The sequence below is a fragment of the Rhagoletis pomonella genome, unplaced genomic scaffold, assembly GCF_013731165.1.
Source record: "Rhagoletis pomonella isolate Grant_MI unplaced genomic scaffold, Rhpom_1.0 Rhpom_scaffold_00003, whole genome shotgun sequence".
Classification (NCBI taxonomy): Eukaryota; Metazoa; Arthropoda; class Insecta; order Diptera; family Tephritidae; genus Rhagoletis; species Rhagoletis pomonella.
The window spans coordinates 66,910,600-66,937,367 of NW_023458557.1; the positions used below are offsets into that span (position 1 = coordinate 66,910,600).

Sequence of the window (26,768 nt, forward strand, 5' to 3'; positions counted from 1 at the left end):
ATGGCAGTAAAGTGTAAAGATGAAAATTTTGGGATTTTTTTATATGTCGGGCCGCCCCTCCACCCCTAAAGTCGAACCTGGCGACGCCCATGGATACGGCCAGCGTCTCTAGGCCGGTTACAGTACGAATCAGGAAGAACAAGGTGTGCATTAGGGTGCGCCATGAAAAAGTTACTGATTCTCCCAATGAATCATAAAATTTGGTATTATTTATGGTTTCCACGGTTTCTGAGGACCGAACTTAGAAGATCCAGGCAGAGAAGTCCCTTTTTTGTGAAAGTATAAATAGAACCAAATCGCTGTGCGAATTTCGTCTGTCGGAGCGATGTCGTTGGGTAATATTCGCCGCAACATTTCGCCCAGTAAAACAGAACGGAAACGAAATTCGCATCAATTCAATTCAATTCAATGTGACTAATAAAAAATATAAAAATACAAAAGCTAAAAGATAAATCACCAAATTTTGCCATTCTGATTCTTGCTGATAATTATCTGATAGAAAAATGAGGAAAAAAAGCGCCATTTCTACTGAGAGCTGATTTTGTGACCAGCGGCAGCGGCAAAAATAAAACTAAATCTATTCTTGCCGAATTTCGTCAGACGAAGTTCGTCGTCACATTGGTTGTGGGCAGAATCATAAACTGCGGTGTAATTTAATTTTGGCAGCGAACTTTCTTCTGACGAATTTCTCTGGGCGATTTGATTCTGTTTAAATTTTAAGAGGTAAAAAATTTACTTTTTCCGGTAGGTGGACCAGGGACCGATCTATTCGAGAAAATCATAGTCATGGTCTGATTTGCTTATAATTCGGTGCATGTATTGGTTATCTATCTATACTTATTTCGCGAATGACTGTACCATGTTGTTCTTTAAATTTTTAACACCTACTGGTGATTTTGCAAGGATGGTTTTGGGCTAAATATAATCTCGATTTGTCAAGGGGGCGTGGAACCACCTGGAGTGCTCGAATTTGGTATGGAAATATACGAAATCAATCCCATACTCATGGCGAAATGTGGAGCCATTGGAAAAGAGGGCGCGACCCTTCCAAACATACTGAAACTTTTACTTATCTTTATTTGTATGTATGTATATATAATTCTTCTGTACGTGTGTTTATGGTTGAACTCCTCTTAAACGACTGGACCGATTCTAACTTAATTTTTTGTATGTGTTTGAGTTGATCACCCCACCAGCAAAAAGTTTCACTTCTGAAAAAAGTAAGCGAGTTAGTAATAGGTCGCGGGGCAGGGAACGAGGTCATTTTGTTTTAAGAGAAAAATATTTTTTGTTCTTGTCCTTTTCAAGAAATTTTAATACTAAATTCATATGAACCATGATGATATCATATCCCTGCATTTGAGAGTTGCTAATATCTAAACTTCCTAGGTAGATGCTCACTGAATTCATATTCCTGCATACGCGAGTCAGAGATGCAAACAACTGATAAACTGATATTCCCAGGTTTGCAATTTTGTAAGATATGAATTTCGTAGGACATCGGCCGTGTTAAAATTCATCAAAGAATTCAGTAGTTAGGCCCTTACTTTTGCTATTACAGATTCATTTCCTAGCTACTACCATTTGCTACTGGGACTGGATAGGTTAAGTTTATAATTTGAACCGCCAGGTGGCGCTAGAGTCGAGTCATAAAAAGTATCGTGTATGTCCGATTACATCGACCTGCTGCACCACTGAGTATGGCGAGCTCTCGTGTGTTCCCATTGGCCAAATGAATGTGGTCTGCAATAGTACTATGCGTTAAAGCAAGGTGTATTTAACAAGGTGGTGTTGGGGCGACAGCTGAGTTTTTCGCCGTGAAGGGCATTACGTAAAAATTACGTGTTTGTTGAAACTCATACTAATGACAGTATGGATATCTGCGTGTAATTTTCTAGTGTAATTTTTTACTTATATACGGCTAACACCACCTTGTTTAGTACGCCTTGCGTTAAAGTTTTATTCGGAGACATCAGTAGCTCATTCCTGTAAAAATTCTCTGCCAAGGTGAATTGAGATATGAATTCGCCGCCCTGTTCTCTACTACTAATGAATAGTTGGGAATGACGTATTGTGGCGAATACTGCGGCAACGCGAAGCGAACAACGAGAAATCGGCAGAATGTTCGAGGAATGAGGTAGAATGTTCCACAAAGAGAAACGTCAAGCTGGATGAACACTGCGAACAGCGAGAGAAAGAGAATGAGCGATAAACTTCAGAACGTTCTAGAGTTTCCATAAGTGCGAGCGCAGGTATATAAGAGCCATCACACAGCGAAGTTAGTTAGTTACAAGTCAGCAAGCTACAAGTAAAGTGAGTTGCAAATATGTAAGTAAGCTATAAGTTTAATTGTGGTAACAAGTTTTGTAAAGCGTTGTAATTGCTTTAACGAGTATTGTAAAGTGTTTTTACTGTATTAGCGAGTATTGTAAAGTGTTTGTTGTACAATAAAGTTAATTGTACTACAATTTGGTCATCGTGAGCATTTATTTAACAATTAATACGATACGATCCCTAGGATATTTAGGAAATACCTCAAGGTTTCAAGGATAATCGTAACAATTGGTGTCAGAAGTGGGATTGTTAAATAAATCCCGAAGGATAAACTACTGAAAATGGCGAAAATTCAGGACTTAAAGATTGAGGAGCTGAAAGACGAGCTATAAAAGCGTAATTTGGCCACCTCCGGAAGAAAAGTGGAATTGTTATCACGGTTGCGAGAGGCTATGGAAGCTGAAGGCATCGACGTGGACAAATACGACTTCCAGGGTAAACCCGACGATGTATCCGCAAAGGACGAACAGAAGGATGAGGCTGCTTGTTCGTCGAAGGATGTGCAGTAGACATCCGGGAAGGTTGAAGAACAGCAAAAGGCTCTTAGTTCATCAACAGCTATGGACATGAACACGTTATTGGCTGCCATGTCATAGATGTCATCACAGCTGTCATCTCAGATGCGAACACAGTTGCCAGATATTTCGGCGCAGCTACAGGCACAGAATACACACGTATCACAGTTGCTGGAAGTGCAGGATGCAAAGATTACACAATTGCACGAGAATTTCGCTAGAGATAACGAACAAATCAAGGATAGACAGGATAAAGTCGAGGCTAAGGTAGAAGAGTTGGAAGGTCGCCTCCGAGATTTGCAGATGAATCGGCCAGCTACTTCGATAGTGCTCCTCCTTTGACGGCACGATTCCTTTCCAAGTCTTTAAGCTCCAGTTCGAGAAGACAGCTACAGCAAATCGTTGGAGCATGGAGGATAAATCCGCTGCTCTGTTTGTGGCATTAAAAGGACCTGCAGCGGAAATCTTGCAGACTATTCCTGACTGTGAGAGGAACAATTACGATGCATTGATGGGGGCCGTGGAAAGACGCTATGGTAGCGAGGACAGGCGACAGATCTACCAGATGGAGCTGGAGAACCACTGCCAAAAAGCGAACGAGATCTACAAGAATTCGCCTCAGCGATCGAGGGGTTGGCTCACTTGGCTATTGGAGACGCATCTGGTGAGCACCTCGAAAAGGTAAAAATCCTGAGGCTCATCAACGGAATGCGGGACGTATATACCAAGCGAGAGACGTACGCGAATCCAAAGCCTACATTTGCTGAAACTGTCTCGTATGCTCAGACGCGTGAAACGGTGGCGCTCCTAAGTAGACCAGCCTACAAAGCACATCGCGTGGAAGTGGAAACACCGGACGAAACAAATAAAATACTGAAGAAGATTATCCAACTGCTGGGTGAGAAAAAGCATGGCTCTGGCAAATGTTTCAAATGGGGAAAGCCAGGCCACTTCGCCCGCGATTGCAGCGCAAGTTCTAGTGGGCTCGACAATTCAGCAGGACGCAAACGCAGGGCTGAAGGAGACGAATCTAAATCCAGTCAGTCGTTAAACTAAAACGAGCCAGCAGGAAGGGCCGCGTGCTGGCTCCAGAAGTTGAAGGGCCCATAATCTCCGTCTCAAAAATTGGCCGGAATGCGAGCAACCTCGCTATTGGTGGATGTGTGAATGGGCAGGAGAGAGTACTGACAGTGGATACTGGAGCGACACATTCCATTATTCGACCGGATTTGGCCACTTTTTATGTGAAGCCACTACCTGGAGCAAAGCTGCAGACTGCAACTGGTGAACGAACCCAAGTGTTAGGAGAAGTACCATGCGAGGTAATAATCGACGGTGGGGCCTCGTACACTAAGTTTATAGTGGCAGACATTATGGATGAAGTCATCATCGGCGTGGACATCTTACTTGGCCAAGGCATGAAGATTGGCCTCCAGAGAATGATCCTGACAGATCGTCACAGGAGAGTGCCACTTAGGGTTGGTTACGACAGCCAGTACTGCAGCAGACGGTTAGTCTTAGAGGAAGTGTCGAAGATTACCAGAAACGGAAGCGGTTAGTTGGGCGGAGGTGGGCAGTGATGAAGACGGTGTGGTTTCGTCAGGAGAAGGAAGCGGTTCACCGATACAGGAAAAGCGTGACGGCTCCGCCAGCTCACTGAAGAAGAGGTCGCAACAAGGAAGTGGTCATGGCAAGCCAGGCAGTGTTTCCGGCAGGAGGAAAGCCGCTAAATCACGTTGCAATGGTGATACGCCGGTGGCCGGAAATGGAAGCGGCTGTGGAAGTAGTAGGCGCGCTTTGAAGTGTCCCGAAAAAGATGGTCGGCAAAGGCGAGCAGTTAAGCCGGAAGCCAGGGACGAGGTTATACATGTCCGGTCAATGAGGTTGACGCCGGCGAAAGAGCAAGATGCGGAAACAGTGGGCAAGTTTCAGCGTGAGGAACCGGATTTAGCAAGATGTGCTAAAGGCAGTGCAGCACGAAGGCAGGAGCCTGGGTGTCATGGACAGAGGATGCGGCATAGATCTGGCAAAAACTATGCCCACTAGAGGAGACATGGTCTGGTCACCACCAGTGGCCGGCTGAAGCACGACCATGTGAGATGGTGCACCACCGGAGATAAGCTGGAAGCAATGTCAAGTAACGCATCAAGCCGAGAGGAGCTACAGGAAGGCGATCTGGTGTTGTTGCACATGCCGCTGCCGAAGAAAGGCTTCTCCTCCGAACAACATCGTAACTGGAAAGGTCCGTATAAGGTTGACAAACGGCTGAAGCACGCAGTGCATCGAATCCAGACAGCTGGGAGATCGACAACAAAGATGAAAGACTAGCAACGTTTGGAGCAGCAAGTGTGTCTGATCGGGACAATCAGACTTAGGTGGAGGGCAGTGTGGCGAATACTGCGGCAACGCGAAGCGAACAACGAGAAATAGGCAGAATGCTCGAGGAATGACGTAGAATGTTCTAAAAAGAGAAACGTCAAGTTGGATGAACACTGCGAACAGCGAGAGAAAGAGAATGAGCGATAAACTTCAGAACGTTCTAGAGTTGTCATAAGTGCGAGCGCAGGTATATAAGGGCGCCGCCACAGCGAAGTTAGTTAGTTACAAGTCAGCAATCTACAAGTAAAGTGAGTTTCAAATAAGCAAGCTATAGTATTTTTACTGTATTAGCGTGTATTTTAAAGTGTTTGTTGTACAATAAAGTTAATTGTACTATCATTTGGTCATCGTGAGAATTTATTTAACAATCCAGAGATACGAGCCCTAGGATATTTGGGAAATCCCTCAAGGTTTCAAGGATAATCGTAACGGTATATTCTCTACCAGTAGAGAAATAATCGGTAGAGAAGAGTTACACAAACGAGCTACAGGATTGAGTTGTCCAGGGGTCAATCTAATATTACCACCATTAAATCAACCTCCAGAACCATTATGCTCCTTGATAAGACATTTAAGGTATTTCGTCTAAAGTAAGTCTGGGTACCCTTGTTGTCAGCTTTTTCTTGTGTTTATTTAATGTTTATATTTCTTTATAAAAGTGTAGCACATTACATAACCAGCACCACATAAATCCACATTTCAAACTTCGTACAAAAATTCAACAAACTAACAATTACACCCAAAAATTGTAAACCTTTTATTCAGAATTTTTAGAAAACTTTAATAGCTCTTTTTGTTGAAAGTGCTAGACATTTTTTTTCATATAAAAGAAATTGTCGAGCATACTTTATATGGAAGAAAACGCGCAACGATACTTTTTCTGCATGGCAAAAAATTTCTTTTTTTTCAAATTGATTTTTTTCAAATTGTCACATCTTTTTTTTCTCTCAAACTTTTTTGTCTATTAGGAAATAGTATAAACTATTTTCAGTACGAGTAGCAATATGCTAAAATTCGTCATTTTCGAGTTATGATTTTTTTTCTGAAAATGCACTTATATGATGCTAGCAGATTTTCGTGCCAGTTGAGGGCACAAAAATTGTTGCCCATTATGACAAAATTTCCTTGCTGGAAATTTTTTGAAGGTTGCCCGATCAGAGCCAAAAGTTTTTCCCAATTGGGCTCTAATTTTGACCCTATTGGGGCCCAATTAGCGATTTGCCCAATCTACCGAAGATTTCCCCAACCAGTGCTCACAATTTGCTCAAAGTGAACATGCATACGCAATTAAAACGTTTTTATCGATAAAATCACACATACACACATCAAAATTCCCTTCGAAAAAAAATATTTTTGATGTGTATACATCTTTGGTTTCGGTAGGGGTAAAATTTGCGAAGCTGTAACGCATATCCCGGCACAAAATTTGGAAGGGCTTAGCATGTGTATTTCAGCATAAAAATTATATTTTCATTAGAAGCACCCTGTGTTTGCTTGCCAAATGGTTGCATACATTTAGGCATATGCATAGTAAGAGGAAATTGAGTATTACATCCGATTATTTAAACTCCACATATGCATTTTGATATTCGTAGATGGTGTTAGGCATAGGTTTAGTAGTCTATTTTGATAAAAAAGAAAGGCGAAATTTTAAAAAAATACTGAAATCATTTTAACTGGGACCGTTGATAATTGATGAACATACATGAATATATGTTTGTATAATATGCATATGTATGGATGATATAATAGCTCTGAGCCAATACTTTTCGTGTAAAATCCTGGAAAAAGGTCAAACAGCAAAATCACTCTCTGAAGTGAGAGTAAAAAGTTTAAAGTTTTAAGTAACGTTTTGCTGTTAACGTACGGAACAAAAAAGCATCGGGTAAAATCCTGCAACATGAATTGCATTTACATGAACCGCAGATTATATTCCGAAAAGAAAAACTAAATTTGGGAATATATACAAATAGAAATGCTCAAAAAAAATAACTGATGCGGTGTTTCCAAGATATTTTAACGCCCTTGAGTCACAAGTATATACAAGTATATTTTATCAATCATACCGATAATTTCATGTATTAAAAGAATTAAAAATGAAAATGAATAAAAAACTAAATCAGCAAAATGAATAAAATTATGTGAAATTAATGTTTAATTTCTAATCTAACCTACATTTGTATGTATGTAACTGAATCGCCTAACAATAGCTTTACATATAAAAAGATTATACTAATTTTCGAGCTTAACTCCCTAATCTGTTATTAGAAAAAGAGATTAGCCATACAAAATTTTAATTAAAAATATCTCAGATTAAACCGATAACTTTTTGGTGTCCAACCTAGTTTTATCGATTATACTTGCGAAGAAGAGGAGGAATGTCAAATGTTAAAGTAAACAAAAATTGACTCTAGTAAGAAAAATAGGTTTTTAAAGGTATTTTTAATAAAATATTCAGTTGAAATATATTGAAATGGCATAATATGTGTTGCAGAAAAAAGTGATCACGGTGGCACAGAGAAGAAAATTAACTTTTCCTCGAGTTGTGTGAATAACAAGCACAACCAATTTGACAGCTAACGAGCTTTGATTGAGATTATATTTATATGTAAACGTACTTTTATGCTTTGCCGTTCGCATATGTTTACACATCAAATTTCATGAGTACCTAGTACTCACGCCTTTTTTTTGATGTGTATACATCTTTGGTTTCGGTAGGGGTAAAATTTGCGAAGCTGTAACGCATATCCCAGCACAAAATTTCGAAGGGCTTAGCATGTGTATTTCAGCGTAAAATTTTTTTTCATTAGAAGCACCCTGTGTTCGCTTGCCAAATGGTTGCATACATTTAGGCATATGCATAGTAAGAGGAAATGCGCTACAATTGATTATTAGCCGTCATCGATTCGCCATCAGTTAGCAAGTGGCGAAACGAACGAGCTCAATGAGGTACAACCAAACTTGCCATCGTCTATCCGTGCTAGCTAACTTTGTTGTTGCTTTCACATGCAAAATTTTTCGTTAAGCGACCGGAGCTCAAACATAGCGAGCGAGAATTGGCGAATCGACGACGGCATGGCATCCTATGACACCCACAATGCACAAGATACTAATTCCTTATTAACAATAGGACAATTATCGGGGGGCTCAAGAGGCCCACAACAAACACTACCGAGAAAATTATTCCCGGAAGTTTTCTCGTGAAGTATGTAACCGTGACATATATAACCGGCTGTTGATGAGCTCGGACTCGTTTTTAAGCAGTATTTCGGTTCATGACCAAAAAAAGAAAAAATATCAAATCGTTTTCCCCAGACACAATAAAGCTGCTGTTACCCTCTAAATCCGTTGTCAAAGATGTGACAAAGGAATAGTTTGAGGCCAGCGAAGATTCGGAAAGCGAAAACTAATTAACCAATGATAGTGTACACACATTTTATAAATAAAGGTAGTCAATATATTTAAATAGTAAATTATTGGCTAATTTATATATTTTTCATTTTTATTTTATTTCAATTTTACATTTGATAAACAATTTTGAGTAGAGAGAGGCAATAAAATATTTTTTGCCGCATAAAACTTGAAAATCTACCTATATGCGGTGTTTCCAAGATATTTTAACACCCTTGAGTCACAAGTATATACAAGTATATTTTATGAATCATACCGATAATGTCATATATTAAAAGAATTAAAAATGAAAATGAATAAAAAAATTAAATCAGCAAAATGAATAAAATTAAGTGAAATTAATGTTTAATTTCTAACCTAGCCCTTTATATATAAAAATATTATCCTAATTTTCGAGCTTGACTCCCTAATCTGTTATTAGAAAAAGAGATTAGCCATGCAAAATTATAATTAAAAATATCTCAGATTAAACCGATAACTTCTTGGTGTCCAGTTTTATCGATTATACTTGCAAAGAAGAGGAGGAATGTCAAATGTTAAAGTAAACAAAAATTGACGCTAGTAAGGAAAATAGGTTTGTAAAGGTATTTTTAATAAAATATTCAGTTAAAATATATTTAAATGGCCTAGTATGTGTTGCAAAAAAAAGTGACCACGGTGGCACAGAGAAGAAGTTTAACTTTTCCTCGAGTTGTGTGAATAACAAGCACAACCAATTTGACAGCTAACGAGCTCTGATTGAGATTATATTTATATGTAAACGTACTTTTATGCTTTGCCGTTCGCATATGTATACACATCAAATTTCATGAGTACCTAGTACTAACGCCTTTTTTTAATTTTTTTCTTGAAAAATTTTCGATTCGGTAGATCAATAACTGCAATTTAAAAAAAAATCGTTAAAATCCTTGCTTTTTTGCGGCAGTTATAAACGATTTCATCAAAAGTTGCTATTAAGAGAGGAAAAAAAAGCGTTCGTACTCAAAAAGAAAAAAATTCATCATTCAAAAAATTCGCATTTCTGAGCAAAAAGAAAAAATACGTGTCTCTTTAAATTGTTCAAGGAACAATCCCTGTGAGTTTTATCGCAAACTTAAATTCACTTTCTCCCGGCCTGTATGCTTGACAACATTTTTATATGGAAGAAAATGCGCAGCACCGTCAACACAAAAAAAATGTCGCCCCTTTGTTTTTTTTTTTGATTTTAATTTTCCAAAAATTTTAATATCGGGTTTAGACGTAGACGTTTTATAAAAAATTTATGAATATCAAACAAACAAAAGGAAACCTGTAGCTACTAAGGATATAGTCCAGTGCGCTATTTAAATAACGAAGAGTGTATATTTCTTAATTGTGAATCCAATTTTAAATTTTAAACATAAATCATATTCGCTTCTTTGGTACTAACCCTTTTGAAATGAATATTTACAAAATTATAATAAGGCATATTACATATTACTTTACACGAAATATGAACCTCTGTAAAGTAATTTTTTTAGGCAAACGTTGGGTCGCTGAACACGAAAAAAATACCCATGGTTTCAAAAAAGTGTTTTCGATATTTGTTCGAAAAACATATTTTTTGTACTGTTTTCAGTTGTTCGTCAATATCTCATGAAATGACCTACAGTTTTGCCCTTTGCAAATGTATATAATTTGTGCAGATCGTGATCCGTAACATCTACATTTCTCATCAGATTTTCATTTACTGTAAAAAGAAAATGATTGAAATTTCACTTTTTTCGATTTTGGTCGGTTGTAACACTAATTTTCATCGAAATCGGCAAAGTAACTGTAGGTTAAATTACGAAAACGTTTGTTTGAAAAGAAAATTGGCTTTAGAACGCATTGACTGGTTGAACCTTCAAAACCAGCTTACCATTATGTAGTTATCAATTAGTTTCGACACTGCTTTTATTTCGATTAAGAAATTTAATTTTAAGATGTCGAAGAAAATGCGGGACAAAGGCAGGACACTTGGGAAAAATTAGTACATTTAGGGGGTTTTCTGTTTTGAAAAACTACGCAGGACAGACCTTTAAATAACAGTACGGTCCTGCAAAAAACAGAACGGATGGTCACCGTAGTTATACATAGCAATAAGCTTTGGTTGTTGAATTTCGATTTTAACTTTTCCGCACCGTAAATCGTCGACACAAGCTGTACAGTTCCCCCGTCAAGCCATCTTACAATATATATATTTTCATTTCTTCAATACGAAAGTCAAAATTACCCCTACCAAGCTTTTTAAGATCTTTTTCCGATTGAAGAGGTACTTTTCCTATTCTGTTACTTCTTATAGTTCCTGTAGCCCATATTCCTCGTTGTTTTAAATAAGTTACTAAAGCAAGTGTTATGAAATAATTATCGAAATATATTTTGAAATTTTTGTGTTCGGGAATCGTTTTTGTCAAATGAATGACAATATCGGAACAAAACCCAAACTTTTTCTGACCAATTATTGTATTCTTTCCTTGATAAATCTCAAAGTCATGGAGAACGCCTTTCGAACTACAAAGACAAAATATTTTTATACCCCACTTAGTGGGTTTTTTAGGCATATATTGCCTAAGTGCTGTTTTTCCTTTAAAGGGGACCATCATTTCATCAACGCAAAGATTCTCATCTTTCGGTAATGTATACAACTTTTTAGAGAATGCATCTAAAAGTGGGCGAACTTTGAATAGCTTGTCGTTCATACTGGAGCTCGACGAGAATTTTAAGCTATTGCGTAGAGAATGAAATCTGGGTCTAGTCATACACTGGCGAAACCAAGGGATCTCAGTTACTTTCGTCCAATACATTGCCAGACGAGGATAAGCAATTGTACCCATCATCATTTCTAGAGCAATAAACTGCATTAGCTCGTCCATGGTTAGTTTGATTGAAGTCCCCGAGGTTATGAGCGATGCCTGGTTGGTTGCTGCCACGATTTCATTAAGAATATCATCTGTAAAATAATCCAAAAAGTATTGTAGTGGAGTCTTTACTTTGTTTTTGGGCGTTTGTTCTTCAAAATGTGCTTCTGGGGCGGTCCATCTGTCTTTTTTCCAACGATAATCGTTTAGCTTCTTAAATGTTTCCAATACTCCTCCCTGATCTGCCACTTTTAATAATTCTTCTTCTTTTTCATTTTCATCAAGATTCTCAAAATTATCTTTATCAATTTCAAGTGGACTTTGGCGAGATAACTCCTCTATAACAAAAGAATTATTTTTATCCAAGGCGTCAAGTAAGTCATCTAATATGTCAGATTTTTCAGAATCCTCTAAGTCAGAAATATCTGATTCATCAAAATCATCTAAAATCTTTTCGATTTCACAATCCTTAAATTTGTTTGGCACATTGAACTTTACTCTCTGCGAAATAGCTTGCAAATGAATTTATCAGACTTCTCCAGTACAAATAAATCGTTATTTGCTGGTGGGGATTTCAGCTCCTTTAAATATTGTTGATGCCATATGGCATCATACAAATTTAAAAAAATACCACGCGTTTATCAGCACTTTTTGATGTGTATACATCTTTGGTTTCGGTAGGGGTAAAATTTGCGAGGCTGTAACGCATATCCCAGCACAAAATTTCGAGGGGGTTAGCATGTGTATTTCAGCGTAAAATTTTTATTTTCATTGGAAGCACCCTGTGTTCGCTTGCCAAATGGTTGCATACATTTAGGCATGTGCATAGTAAGAGGAAATGCGCTTCAATTGATTATTAGCCGTCATCGATTCGCCATCAGTTAGCAAGTGGCGAAACGAACGAACTCAATGAGGTACAACCAAACTTGCTATCGTCTATCCGTGCTAGCTAACTTTGTTGTTGCGTTCACATGCAAAATTTTTCGTTAAGCGACCGGAACTCAAATATAGCGAGCGAGAAGTGGCGAATCGACGACGGCATGGCATCCTATGACACCCACAATGCACAAGATACTAATTCCTTATTAACAATAGGACAATTATCGGGGGGCTCAAGAGGCCCACAACAAACACTACCGAGAAAATTATTCCCGGTAGTTTTCTCGTGAAGTATGTAACCGTGATGTATATAACCGGCTGTTGATGAGCTCGGACTCGTTTTTAAGCAGTATTTCGGTTCATGACCAAAAAAAGAAAAAATATCAAATCGTTCTCCCCAGACACAATAAAGCAGCTGTTACCCTCTAAATCCGTTGTCAAAGATGTGACAAAGGAATAGTTTGAGGCCAGCGAAGATTCTGAAAGTGAAAGCTAATTAACTAATGATAGTGTACACACATTTTATAAATAAAGGTAGTCAATATATTTAAATAGTAAATTATTGGCTAATATATATATTTTATTAATATAACCTATCTGTAATACAAATTATTTCAATTTTACATTTAATAAACAATTTTGAGTAGATAGAGGCAATAAAATATTTTGTGCCGCATAAAACTTGAAAATCAACCTATATGCGGTGTTTCCAAGATATTTTAACGCCCTTGAGTCACAAGTATATATGTACAAGTGTATTTTATCAATCATACCGATAATGTCATGTATTAAAAGAATTAAAAATGAAAATGCATCAAAAAAATTAAATCAGCAAAATGAATAAAATTAAGTGAAATTAATGTTTAATTTCTAACCTAACCCACGTTTGTATGTGTGTAACTGAATCGCCTTTATTTATAAAAATATTATCCTAATTTTCGAGCTTGACTCCCTATTCTGTTATTAGAAAAAGAGATGAGCCATGCAAAATTATAATTAAAAATATCTCAGATTAAACCGATAACTTTTTGGTGTCCAACCCAATTTTATCGATTATACTTGCGAAGAAGAGGAGGAATGTCAAATGTTAAAGTAAACAAAAATTGACGCTGGTAAGGAAAATAGGTTTGTATAGGTATTTTTAATAAAATATTCAGTTAAAATATATTTAAATGGCCTAATATGTGTTGCAAAAAAAAAGTCACCACGGTGGCACAGAGAAGAAGTTTAACTTTTCCTCGAGTTGTGTGAATAACAAGCACAACCAATTTGACAGCTAACGAGCTTTGATTGAGATTATATTTATATGTATGTATGTGTATATGTGTATATGTATACACATCAAATTTCATGAGTACCTAGTACTCACGCCTTTTTTTTTTTTGAATAAATTATGGCTGCATTTCTTTATCATTCTGAACGTTTGGAATAAACTTTTTTGTTTATTTATTCTTTAGAACATTCCTGATGATATTTTGACGTATATTTCAAACGCATTCTGTTTATTCCGGCTGTGAAATCGGATTATCCGGAATGTATAAAGAAACGCAGCCTATAAGTTATAGCAATATTTGACACTATTTTGGAGACTATAGCATATCAATTTGTTTTTAATTCATTGAAGAAAATCGATATTTTAGTTAAGTTTTAAAATTGAAATTTTTCATCTAGTAAGGATCAAAATAACAATACCGTATTAAAATATAGTTTATGAAACTTCCCATTACCGCGTTGGATATAAAAATTTAATTTCAGATAAGCTTAGTTAAATCTGTGGGTATTCAAAAAACCATGACGCCATATGGCATCAAAATAGCGAAAGGGTTAGCAAAGTGCGGCTCTTTTTACTTTCTCCTTGCTTAGAACATGTTTTACTTTTTAAAATACATATATCATACATATTACACATATACTTACATATTTTACATACATACATATTATACATATATGTAAATACATATTTTAGCCAACAGCAATTTGCCAACAAGAAAACAGCTGATCAAGAAGAGCTGGTTGGAATTTACGCAAATCCCTAAATTGAATTTGATGGTTTGAAAGTTGAAATAGTAAAATGCGACTAATTAAACTTGTAAGAAATAAGTAATTATTCGTTTAGTCAGTGAACTGTATCAGGATAATAATTGAGGATTTTTTTTCTTACGTTTTCAATTTTATACTTTTTACAGGTCTATTCTGCGCTGGTAACATAAATTTTATAACCGGTAATTAAAGTGCCAATTTTTAAACCTTTTTCGCATTCTGTGCTCTCTGCATTACCAACGTACCTAGAATCGCGGTGACAAGTGGTAACATTTTTTGGTAATAAAATTTTCCGGCCACAAAATCTTCGGTAACGTGCAGAATAGAGCTGTTAATGTAAACAAAATTTCTATCAGCTGTTCGTCTAACTTTCAAGTTTCTGCAAATTTTCTGTTCGCGTACGCTCACGGAAAATCAATTTCCTTCCGCTGACAATCTTTTAAACATTTGGAGACTCTTGTAGGTATTTCAGATTATGAGGAGCCATTTTTGGAATAATAAAGTGCCAAATAGAAAAATAAAAGTGCCAAATAAGTACAAACCAAAATAAAATAAACCAGTATATAAACTTTAGAAACCTAAAATTTTTTTGTTGAAGAAAAAGTAGTGCACGTTAAAAATTTCAGAAAAATTTATCGAGATATGTATTACTATTTTTCAAAAATGCCATTTTGGAGCCCTGTGACAAATTTAAAAATATCGGTACCATTTGAAGTAAAATACTGCCAAAATGGCAAAGGGTACTGTCTAAGCCAAATTGACAGACCTGTTTCAGATAGCTCAGTTTTAAAAATAAACGTTTGCTATAGGTCTTTTAGTAAATGGCGCTTTCAATCAGTTCGCAGGCATTCAAAATGGACACATACCTTGTACCGACACATAAAGCACTTTGACTCAGTTCGCTGTGATTCAAAACGGATGCATAAACTAAATTTTAAAACGCGTTGAAATTGAAAAAGGTATTGACCTGAATTTGTTTTCAAACCTGTTTTTTTATTTCTCACATCAGTTAAAGTGTTCTTACACGATATATATTTGCATGTGTACATGCCACTTTTTACATAACGAAATGCCAACTTATTGTGTAGAGGCAAATAAGATTTGTTTCTGTACAAAGCAGATGCACGTACATACGAAATAGAAATGTTTCTATTTTCATCTGGCACACAGGTAGAATCATTTGAGTTTAGTTTATTTCGTTTTCAAAGAACGTATTTTTAAATAGTTAAATAAAGACTCCGAATTTGACAGACATTCGCAATTACATATGTATTGAAAAAGTCACATTTACAGATGCAAATGCATATCGTGTAAGAACACCTTTAGAAAACCACTATAAAGGCATCATTCGTTTGACGTGAAGTGGAAATAGGCTGGTTTTCTTTATACAGCCCGTTTAAAATATGAATTATTTGGGGTGTTCACAGTTCGTTCCAAATAGTGTCTTAAAATGTAGACGTCTGCATTTTAAGACGTTTTCTAACCGTAAAATCTGTGGTGTTGTTGTTTCACATACAAAATTAGAAAACGACGCCGTCTACATTTGGTCACACTCAAAGGTATGTTTTTTACGCGTCTACATTTTGCAAACTCGCAGCAGGGTTGCATTGTGGCAATACTAATAATTTTTATTTAATTTATTAAGTACGTTTTTCATATTTGCATTTGATTTGAGCGCAATGGCTGATGAAAACAAACAAATCACGGAAAAGAAAGAACAAATATTAGCAATCGGTAATTAAGTTAAACAATTAAAATTTTTCAGAGCCAGAATCGAAAGGCGACATATAAAAAATGGACGCAAAGAAGAAATGTCTGGCAACACCAGTAAAGTTTTGCGACGACTGCCAGAAAGGAGTGCTCACAGTTTGATGCTAAAAATGTCTCAAAATGTAGACGTCTACATTTTGGGACACAATTTGGAACGAACTGTGAACACCCCAAGTGTTATAATAAATTCGAATTATTGTTTGCTTCCATTTCGGTCAACCGCGCAAATTAATTATTAAAGAAATGTCGTTTATTTACTTTTGAATACGGCTACAACGAGTGCGCTATAAAGACAGAGGTATAAATGCTTGAAAGAAAATATGTTGAGTCAAATCGGTTTTTTGTTAATGCGGTTCTTCCGTAGGTATAAACAAGGTAACATAAACCAAATTTCAATACGCTTTGAAATTCCAAAGTGCATTGGCCATTCGCGTTTTTACTTCGAGAGTGATTGGACGTGCCGAATTGATTGTGTTTTATTTTTTCTATAAAGGAATAACTACCGTTAGAGCTCCGGTGAATTGCCATTAAGTGCAGTTAGATTTTCTATCTACTTGTGTGCAAATTGCAGCATAAACCAGCAGATTATCAAGTATTGTGAGTATTTTGTCAATTTTGTATACCATTTTTGTATTTTTAATTTAGTATTGAGTAAATTTCGGGAAAAAAAGTGAAGCCTAGGGCTACAAAAAAGACTAAAGCCGGAATGGCGTCGCCGACCAGAAAGTCGGTGGCGGCATCGGCTAACGACTTTGAATCTTTCACATCGACAATGAACTTAAATAAAAAGTGCAAATTAGATAAAAAAGCCAATGATCTCAATCTGTGCAAAAAGATTAATGAAAATTTGATTGCCGTTGCAATCGAGAATGAGTTAGTGCAGGAGGTTAGAAAAGTTAATACAGAAAATGCTAGTGACAAAATGGAGGTGGAAGCCGTAATAGCTGATGGCGCGAAAATAGGCGTGGGTGCAGATAAGGGTGAGCGCGTTTCACCGTTATACCCGACAAATTTTTGTGGAACATACTTTGTATTAGTTGATGCAGCAGAGTGCAAGGAATTGAATGAATTAAAGGTTAGGAACGGATTGGCTTTAAGAAGCCGAATTAGGGACCTCAATTTTAATGACATTGATCTCATCTATGCGATCGGCAAAACTTTATATAAAGTGACCTTTAAGTCTGCAAATGCAGCAAACTCCTTCTTATCAATAGCGATCTTAAAAAGCGTGGACTTAGACCCTTTATCCCAAATACGGCCTTTGAGTCGTATGGTGTGGTAAGGGGTGTGCCCATGGGCGTAGCCAGGGACGGGCAGGGGGGGCCCGGGCCCCCCCTAACTTTCAAATTTTTGCCTAGATATTCAAAAATACTACCACGAAATGCTTGCTTGATAATTTCGGCCCCCCCTAAATTTCAAGGTTTTTCCTATATATATACAGTATAACAAATTATACTCCCAACGCTAACTAAATAATTAGTAAATTGATTTGAAAAGTAGATATGTGGATCATCCGGTTCTGTATCAAGTTATTATCTCTAACTTCAAAGCACTTCCATTTTAAAAGGGTAAAAACCTGGCTGCAGTCGACAATGAGCAAAAATTGATTGAACGGAAACTATAAATAAATTTATAGTTCAATTGTTTATTACTTTGTCTTTAGGTTTGTGTCTTTACTAAGCGGTTGGGTGAACAGCCAAGACGTTTACTTCTAAAGTGTGACAAAACAAAATCAAGCAATATATTTAGCATAAATAAATATACCAGCCTAAAAAATCTGCGTACTCAAAATGTTCAATACGCCCTCATACTTATACATACATACATATGTATGTATATCATTTAACGTTTTGTCCGGCTATTTGGTTTATTATACAGGTATGTAGAGCGAATTTAAAAAAATTCATCAGGGTTTAGTTGAGATATTCGTTTTTGGTCCCTATGTTTTGTACATTTCCCAGTACTGCAAAGCTTTTGACGGCCATTCACCTGGGAGTGGCCAGAAGTGATTCGTGTGCTTACGGTTCAAATCGCAGCTAACTACGTCCGGATATTTATATCCATGAATACTCTGGGTAGCGACCGAACGCTAGTTTGGGAGCGAGGTAAAGTGGGAGGGCGTAACACCCCGCTTGCGCTGGGGATTAATCGGGATGGTGCCTCTGTCCGGCTGGTTGAAGTCCTAGGGAAAATAAAGGCTGACATCAGCTCCATCCACGAAATGCGATGGACGGGGCGAGGAAGGTAAGCGTGAGCCTTGCTACGTCTACTACAGTTGCCACGTAAAGGAGTGCAATTCGGTGTTGGATTTGTGGTGGGAGAGAGACCGGCGTTCACTCTAGTGGACGAAAGTCTAGCCACAATCCGCATCAAAGCGAGATTCTTCAACATCTCATTCACATGTGCCAATGCCCCGATGGAAGAGAAGGACGAGGCATCCAAGGCTCTCTTAGATTAGAGCGTACATATTAGCGCTGCCCCCGACACGTATAAAAATCGTGCTTGGCCATTTAAATGCCAAGGTGGGCAACGAAGGGATCTTTGGTGCCAGTGTCGACAAAATCAGCCTCCACATAGAAACGGCGGGCTGAGGATGATCCACTTCGCCGGGGCCCGAAGCTTGGCATTATGTATTACTGGGTTCTAGCATAAAAACATCCATCAAGCTATTCTCATTTTCGTTGTTGGTGTTTCCGACAGGGTAGGAGTGTGATGTATTGTGGAATGATTTTCCGTCGTCCCTTGTCAAATTTGGTTTGGAGACAAACCGGTTTCGGCGTTGTTCCATCTTCAGTGTCATTTTTCGTTCTCTCAAGCTACATGGATGTCTCCACATCGAAAAACGGGAAACCAAATCGAGCATGTTGTGATAGACGGAAGACATGCTTCCATGTTTTAGATGTACATACGTACACTCCGAGGGCCAAACATCGACTCGCACTACTATATTGATGCATCCAATATACGACCTAACCTCGGAGAAGCAAAAAAAGGGCCCCCAACAATGCAGGGAAAGTTCAACGTCGAAAAGCTGCAATCAAAATAGACGGCCAATGGATTCGGCGCTCGACCCTCACACCTGCTGTGAGAGAGCACTCCCTCACACCTGCTGTGAGAGAGCACTCTTCAACAAACCGACTTGCGCGAGCAGTGGAACCACATTTCCTGCTAATTACTGGTACGATCACGAGTGTGAGAAAATGCTTGAAATGCTGTCTGACAGAAAAAACACCCGAAATTTTTAGCAGAGAGTTAAGCGACTTACGGAAGGTTTCAAGACTCTTGTATGAACAACCATGGCGACCTAGTGACCGATGTCCAGAACGTACTCAGATTATGGAGGGAACACTTTTCGACCCTTTTGAATAGCGGAAGCACTTCGAGGTCCCAGTCGATGACGATGGAGTCGATATCCCAGCGCCTGACTATGAAGAAAAATGCCAAAGCTGTTTGAGCTGACGGCCTATCAGCTGAGCTATTTAATTACGATGGCAAGGAGGTAATAAGGTGCATGCCCGACGACTGGAATTCAAGTGCGCTCTGCCCAATCCACAAGAAAGGCGACCCCGCCATGCGTACCAACTACCGCGGGTTCAGCCTTCTAAGCATAGGTTGCAAGGTCTTATCGAATGTATTGTCTACCATAGACCAGGTATTCACAGTACGCCGAATCTTGGAAAAGACCCGCGAGAAAATGATCCGCACTCACCACCTATTTGTCGACTTTAAAGCCGCTTTCGACAGTACTTAAAGGTATATGCCGCTATGTCTGTCATACGCCTGTGAAAAATGACGTTAGGTAATACCACCAGCTCTGCTCTGTTGCCTTTCGCCACCAGACGGGGTTTCAGACAGGGCGGCTCTCTTTCATGTGGCTTCTTTAATCTGATGTTGGAGAAGATAATAAGATCTTCAGAACTGAACCGCTTAGGAACAATTTACTACAAGAGCGTACAATTGCTGGCTTATGCCGATGACACTGACATCATCGGTAAGAAAAACCGCGAAGTCTGTCCTGACTTTTCCAAGTTGGACAAGGAAGCAAAGCGAATGGGTCTGGTGGTAAACGACGACAAGACGAAGTATCTCCTGTCATCAAACAAACAATCAGCACATTCGCGCCTGGCACCCACGTCACTTTTGACAGTTATAATTTCGAGGAAGTAGAGAATTTCGTTTACTTGGGAACCAGCATTAACACCTGTAATAATGTCAGCATGAAAATCCAACGCAGAATCGCTCTTGCCAACAAGTGCTGCTTTGGACTGAGTAGGCAATTCAGGAGTAAAGTCCTCTCTCGACGTACGAAAACCACACTATAAATCACTCATCATGCCCGTGCTGGTATGTGGCGTATTAAAATACAGCGGCTCAACTGGCTTGATCATGTCGTTCGAATGGACACCGACGCCCCAGCTCTGAAAGTATTCTGGCTTCACTTGGCATTTCTAATAGGCGTCAGTTGGTCAAAATCGCTTTGGCGGTTACGGCGCCAAAAAGGAAGAAGAGGAAGAGAATAGATCTATAACCTTATAAGTCACACAGTGTTATAATCCCGACGAAATCCTTAAAGGTGGTACCGGGAGGGGAACGGTACATGGCGGTAGGAATTTTTGTTTGGGTCAAAGTCTCACACGGAAGGGGTTAGGCTTTCGATGCTTCCTCCTCGTAAAATAAACATGCTCAGTAAAAAGTTAACAATTTAAATCGACGAATAGTTTTATATCAACTTTTGTGAACTTCTATTTGTTTTTTGTACAACATATTTACCTTTATTGGTTACAATAATTTTAAGCTATAATAAAAAAAATTTTAGTACATAAGTAAGTTATTGGTTTTGAATTTTTTATTTTGTATGGGCCCCCTCCTAAATTTCGTTCTGGCTACGCCCATGGGTGTGCCCTTTGACTATGATGTAGATGACATCAAAAAATAAGCAAATTCTAGTGTGCCAATTTCCTCAGTGCATCGTTTTACACGCAGGGAAACAAATGATGAGAAAGAACGTTTTGTACCTACTACTACAATCAAAATAGGATTCTTAGGTAAGGATATTCCTAAAAGCATTATATTTGAATATACTAAGTTAGAAGTCTCGTATTATATACCTCCTCTGAGACAATGCAGAAAATGTGGTCGATTAGGACATACGCAAATGTCTTGTAAATCAAGAAGCAGATGTCTTAGATGTGGAACTCAAGAATGTGATAGCAACTGTGACAAATTAATATGTATTTTATGTGGTAAGGTGGACCATACAGCAACGGACAAGGACAAGTGTGACATGTGGGAGAAGGAGCGCGAGATCGGTCCCATCAGAACGATCAAGAAGCTTTCTAGAAAAGAGGTACTAGAGACGTACTACCCAGATAGGCAAAATAGATGTGACATTTTATATGAAGAGGATACAGGTTTTCCACATCTAGGCGCTGGAGAGGAGATAATAGATAAGAACCAGGAAATTAATAGGAGAATGACGAAAGTTAAGTACAACAAAGTAGCAAAGAGAGCTATTATAGCAGAACCAAGCAATAATAGCAAACGTACAGTGACTGCTCAAAAAGCAAGTGGTGAACCCGTATATGAGAAAAAAGAGTATAACAAAAACAGGGTGACGGAAGTTGAAAAACTTTTAACAGAAATGTTCAAAATAACACAAAAACTATGCATTGAGCATCAGCTCAAGTCCGAATTAGAAGCAATTCAAAATCTAAAACTAAAATTTGACAGTACAACAATAGATGATGAAATTCAGCTAGTTAGAAGATGTCAAATATTGCAACATGAAGATGTTACAATATAATATACAATCGTTAAAGACAAATGCAAACTATATAGAATTTTACCTAAACAAATACCAATATGACATAGGAGTACTGTGTGAAACTTTTTCACATCAAGGCTCCAAAAAAATTTTAAATTATAACACCATTGGAAAATATAGGCCTGATGGATATGGAGGAGTAGCGATATTGTTTAAAAAAGGTATTAAATTCACCCCAAAATTAGATATAGTACAAATTTTGATGTTCTTATTGCTGAAACCAAAAATCTAAAACCCAACATTACGATATGTGCGGTGTATTTCCCACCTAGTATTCCTAATGGTATATTCAAGGAAGAAATTCAAAGAGTGCTTAATTTCCTAGAGGGCCACCACAACGTTTTATTACTGGGAGATTTCAATGCTAGGGCTGTAGAATGGGGAGATACTATCAGCTCATGTAGAGGCAAAAATTTCTATAACACTATACAAGAGTACAGCTTCATAAATCTTAATGATGGGTCCCCAACGTACAAAAGAGATCTCAGGCAAACAAATGGCTCGGTACTAGACCTAGCCTTTACAAATTCCAACATCAGGTTTAAATGGTCGGTAGATCCAGTAACGATTGGAGGTAGCCATCACTTCCCAATTACAATTGAAAGTCCCACAATAGTCACTTCAGAGATGCAATTTCTAGCGAATAACAAATTAATCAAAGCCTTAAAAGAAGCACACATAGAACCTGATATTGGATCCATTGAAAATACACTTCAAGAAGAAATCAAAAATGCAACCGTTAGATTAAATAAGGGAAGAAGGCCAAAAGCTTGGTGGAATGATGAGTTAGCAAAGGCCTTTAGATTGTTTAAGGTCGCTCAATACAAATGTAACAGACTGCCTTCTGTAGAAAATTTAGACAATTTGGAGAGCATGAAATCCCAATGGAAAAAGCTAGTAAAGGAAGCCAAGAGAAACAGTTTTGAAAATAAAATAAATGAAATTAATGAGAATCCTACAACAAAAGATGCATGGAGGTTTGTCAAAGCTGTAAGGGGGGATTATCAGAGAACTAATCAGGTTCAGTGGCCACAAGAAGAAGTTAAAGAATACCTTAAAATGTTAAAACAACAAGTTGGCCCTAACGAAGAGTTTCAGGAAGTTAATAAGGAAATCATTCCGGATTGCAGTCTTGCCATTACATATGAGGAGCTAGTTGAAGTACTAAGTAAAAAAAATAAAAACTCAGCAGGTGGACAAGATAGAATAACGTATAAAATGATTAAAGCGTTACCAGATAGTTCACTGAATAATATTCGTTCAGCTTTGAACGATATTTGGCTTACCAATCAAATTCCTGATAGTTGGAGGAACATTAGAATTGTCCCAATCCCTAAAAAAGACAAAGATTTAGATGATTATAGGAATTTTCGACCAATAGCTCTGATGTCAGTACTGTTAAAGTGTGTGAACTCATGTGTGAAGAATAGAATAGTTGAATTCATGGAAGAACATAATATTCTGCCGTACACAACCTTTGCTTATAGAAAAGAAAAATCAGCTACAATGGCAGTAAATTACCTTCTGCACCAACTTGCCATCAACAAATATAAAGGACGTAAAATCTTAATTTGTGCACTTGACATTAGTAACGCATACAATTGTGTCAGCATCACCAAACTGAGAGGAATGTTAACTAGTATGGGAGTAGTAGACAACATAGTGGAGTGGGTTACAAACTTTCTGGCCTTTAGGAGGCTGAATCTAGCTGGTGAAATAATGGAGATTAGTGGTGGTATACCTCAAGGCAGCTGCCTGTCCCCAATTTTATTCAACATCTATACGATAGAGTTACATAGCATCAGGGACCAAAACACAGACTTATGTCAATTTGCAGACGACTTTATTGTGACATCCTATGGGGATAATTTAGAGGAGGCAACGCACAACTTACAAAACAAAATTACACAAATTGGGGATATATGCCAGAGGTTAAATCTCTCTTGCAATCCTGCAAAAACTAAAGTTTTATATTTAAGCAAGGGGAGTAAGAAGGTCATTAATGTCACGTTGAATGGGTTACGTGTTGAGCAGACAAAGTCTCTTAAGTTTTTAGGCAGAAATATTAACGCCTCACTCACGCTCACTGAGCACTTTGACTCTATAATAAAAGAATCAGCTAATAACTCCCAACTTTTCAAATTAATAACAACAATTAAAGCGGGCTTAAGGCCCAATGTAGCTCTCAATTTTTACAGGTCGATGGTAAGATCGAAAATTGAATATGCCAGAACGTCTACTGCCAATAGCTGTATCACTGTGGACAAAAAAATTAGAACATATCAGAACAGCTTCTTAAGAAGGGCACTGGGAGTGACCCCATCTACACCAATACCGTTAATATATGCGCTGGCCAATGAGTTGCCGCCTGCAGAAAGAGCGAAGTGGCTAACTGCTAAAGAGATCATCAAAATTTTTTCCACCAACAATCCATGTAAACAGGCCATTAAAGAATTTCCCAATGTTAATTCTAGCTATAGCAAAGTGTACACTGAATTTAGACACATACTTGATCGTCTAGGTGTGACCGATCACGTTGCTCTTCCTACGAACATGACTGTCAAGACTAAAATCCTTCCTGACAAAAAACAAAACACACCGACGGAATTAGCTAGATCAATTTATGCGAATATCATTGACGATTATAACACAGCTAACTATAAAATTTTCTTTACAGACGCGTCTGTACAGCAGGATAGTGTGGGGATTGGAGTATATGATCAATGTGAGAACAAAGAATATTCTTACAAGATTGGGTTTAGGTCTTCGTCAAGTTTTGGGGAAGTCCAAGCAATAGATAAGGCAATAATGGTAGCAATCAATCTAGGTTATGAGAAAATTGTGATATTTACGGACAGTTTGGTAGCATGCCAACTATTCCTTAAAAATCACAATGATAACTATAACATAGAGCAAGTTTTAAAAAAAATAATTAGCCATGACATAGTAGTTCACATAATATGGATACCAGCTCATATTGGAATAGCTGGCAACGAAAAGGCTGATCAAATTGCCAAAGCCGCTACAAATTTATCTCAAACCTTTGAGGTAAGGTTGTCTATTAAAGAAGCATTAAAAACAAATCACAACATTATCAGAGAAGACTGGTATAATCAGTTTTTACTATATTCAAGTAATAAGCCCAATTTATATGCTCAGATCTTTCCGAGAAGTCCCAGACAGTCCTGGTTCAATAAATGCACACTTGCTGCCAAAGAGACCAAAACTATAAACAGAATTTTTACTGGACACACTTATGATCAAGCATATCTGCACAGAGTGGGAATCATTGGCTCTAACAGATGCATGTGTGGAGAAACTAATAGTTATGAGCACTTAATATTTAGGTGTGAAAGGCTTAATGCGGTCAGAAATAAATATAAAATAGTTAAGAATAATAGTGACTTTTTTAACATATTCCAAGGTATGAACATTGGCAACATATCACAACTTTCATATTTTATAAAAGAAGCTCATTTAAAATTCTAAGATATCGTTACAGTTTAATTTTGGTTTATGTCTTTCTTAATTGTAACGCGAATACATGTCCAGAACTCTCTGTCTCGTCTACAATGTTGGCCTAAAGCCTATCGAGTCATACACTAATATACACACTCACAAATTATTAAATTTGTTGTCGTATTCGATAACATTCTAACAACCAAACCGTTTGCTACAATGGCAACATAAATACATGTTGCGATCAACTGTCAGAGCAACCCTGCTAGCAGAGCTGTCAACGACTCAGCACATTCATCCAATTACAAAAATCAAGTCCATACCAAGGAGGAATTAAACTCACTATCAAGGAAAAAAGAGCATTCGTTGTAGTGGCAGCAAAACACAGTTTTGCAAAGGAGAGGAATAACCTGGCTTTTGTGAGCGTTCGGCTCCGCCAACACATATCAAAACCCAAAAAAAAAAAAAAAGTGCATTGGCTCGCATTTGCTTTCAAATCGTTTGTTTTTCTTTATTTCTCACTCGATTAAGAAAATACGTGTAAACGCATTGTTCAATCAGTTCAAATCGTGCGATTTTCTTAATATAGCCCATTTTTAATTTGAACCATTGTTATAATAAATTTAAATATTGTTCGAAAAACTAGTTTTTATTTTAAAAACTTATTCCGGTTATCACATTTATGTACTCTAAATATTAAAACTACGTGTTTTCAGCTATGGGATAGTCGCAACGCTAAAATTTGAAAAAAAAAAAAACTATAAAAACTAATTTTGTTACCATTAATTTCTAGAATGCTAACAAAAAGCAAGCTTTGCAAAGAAATAGAATAAATACAAAATAAAAAATATGAAATAGGAGATAGGAGATAATCAGTCGCATTTCAGGACCAGCCGTATGAAATGTCGAATATATTTAACAAATCGACGGAAAGGGTTAAAAAAAATTCGAGGGGTTTTTTTTAACATTAAAACGATTTGAATCTCCAAAAACCTACTTTATTCACCTTTTATTTGTTACTAAGTTTACTTTTTTAATTCGACAAAAGCGCATCCACGGTACGCAGTAAGCTATGAAGTTACTTAATATCCCTACGCTGTAAATGTCGAGTTGATTGTTGATACTTACATCATAATTTCCAATTAATATATTTCCTCCAAGATTACTTTCAGCTGATCCGACTTCATTATCTTTTGAATTCAATTCTTTGACGTCCGACTGTTCCAGAGTATTCGTTCTTATTTTCAACTTGGACCCAGTCATTTCAATACATGCCTTTTGTTTAGTAATTTTATTCAT

The 26,768-nt window shown here is 37.4% G+C and overlaps 1 protein-coding gene across 1 annotated transcript in view; it reads right to left on the reverse strand.

Moving 5' to 3' along the window:
- The window catches only part of LOC118735373 (protein phosphatase PHLPP-like protein), a 52,960-nt gene extending 26,192 nt beyond the window's left edge, over positions 1-26,768 (reverse strand). The window contains exon 1 of the mRNA XM_036465089.1: positions 26,598-26,768. Coding sequence (XP_036320982.1) covers positions 26,598-26,768 — 171 coding nt within the window. The remainder of the gene's footprint in view (positions 1-26,597) is intronic.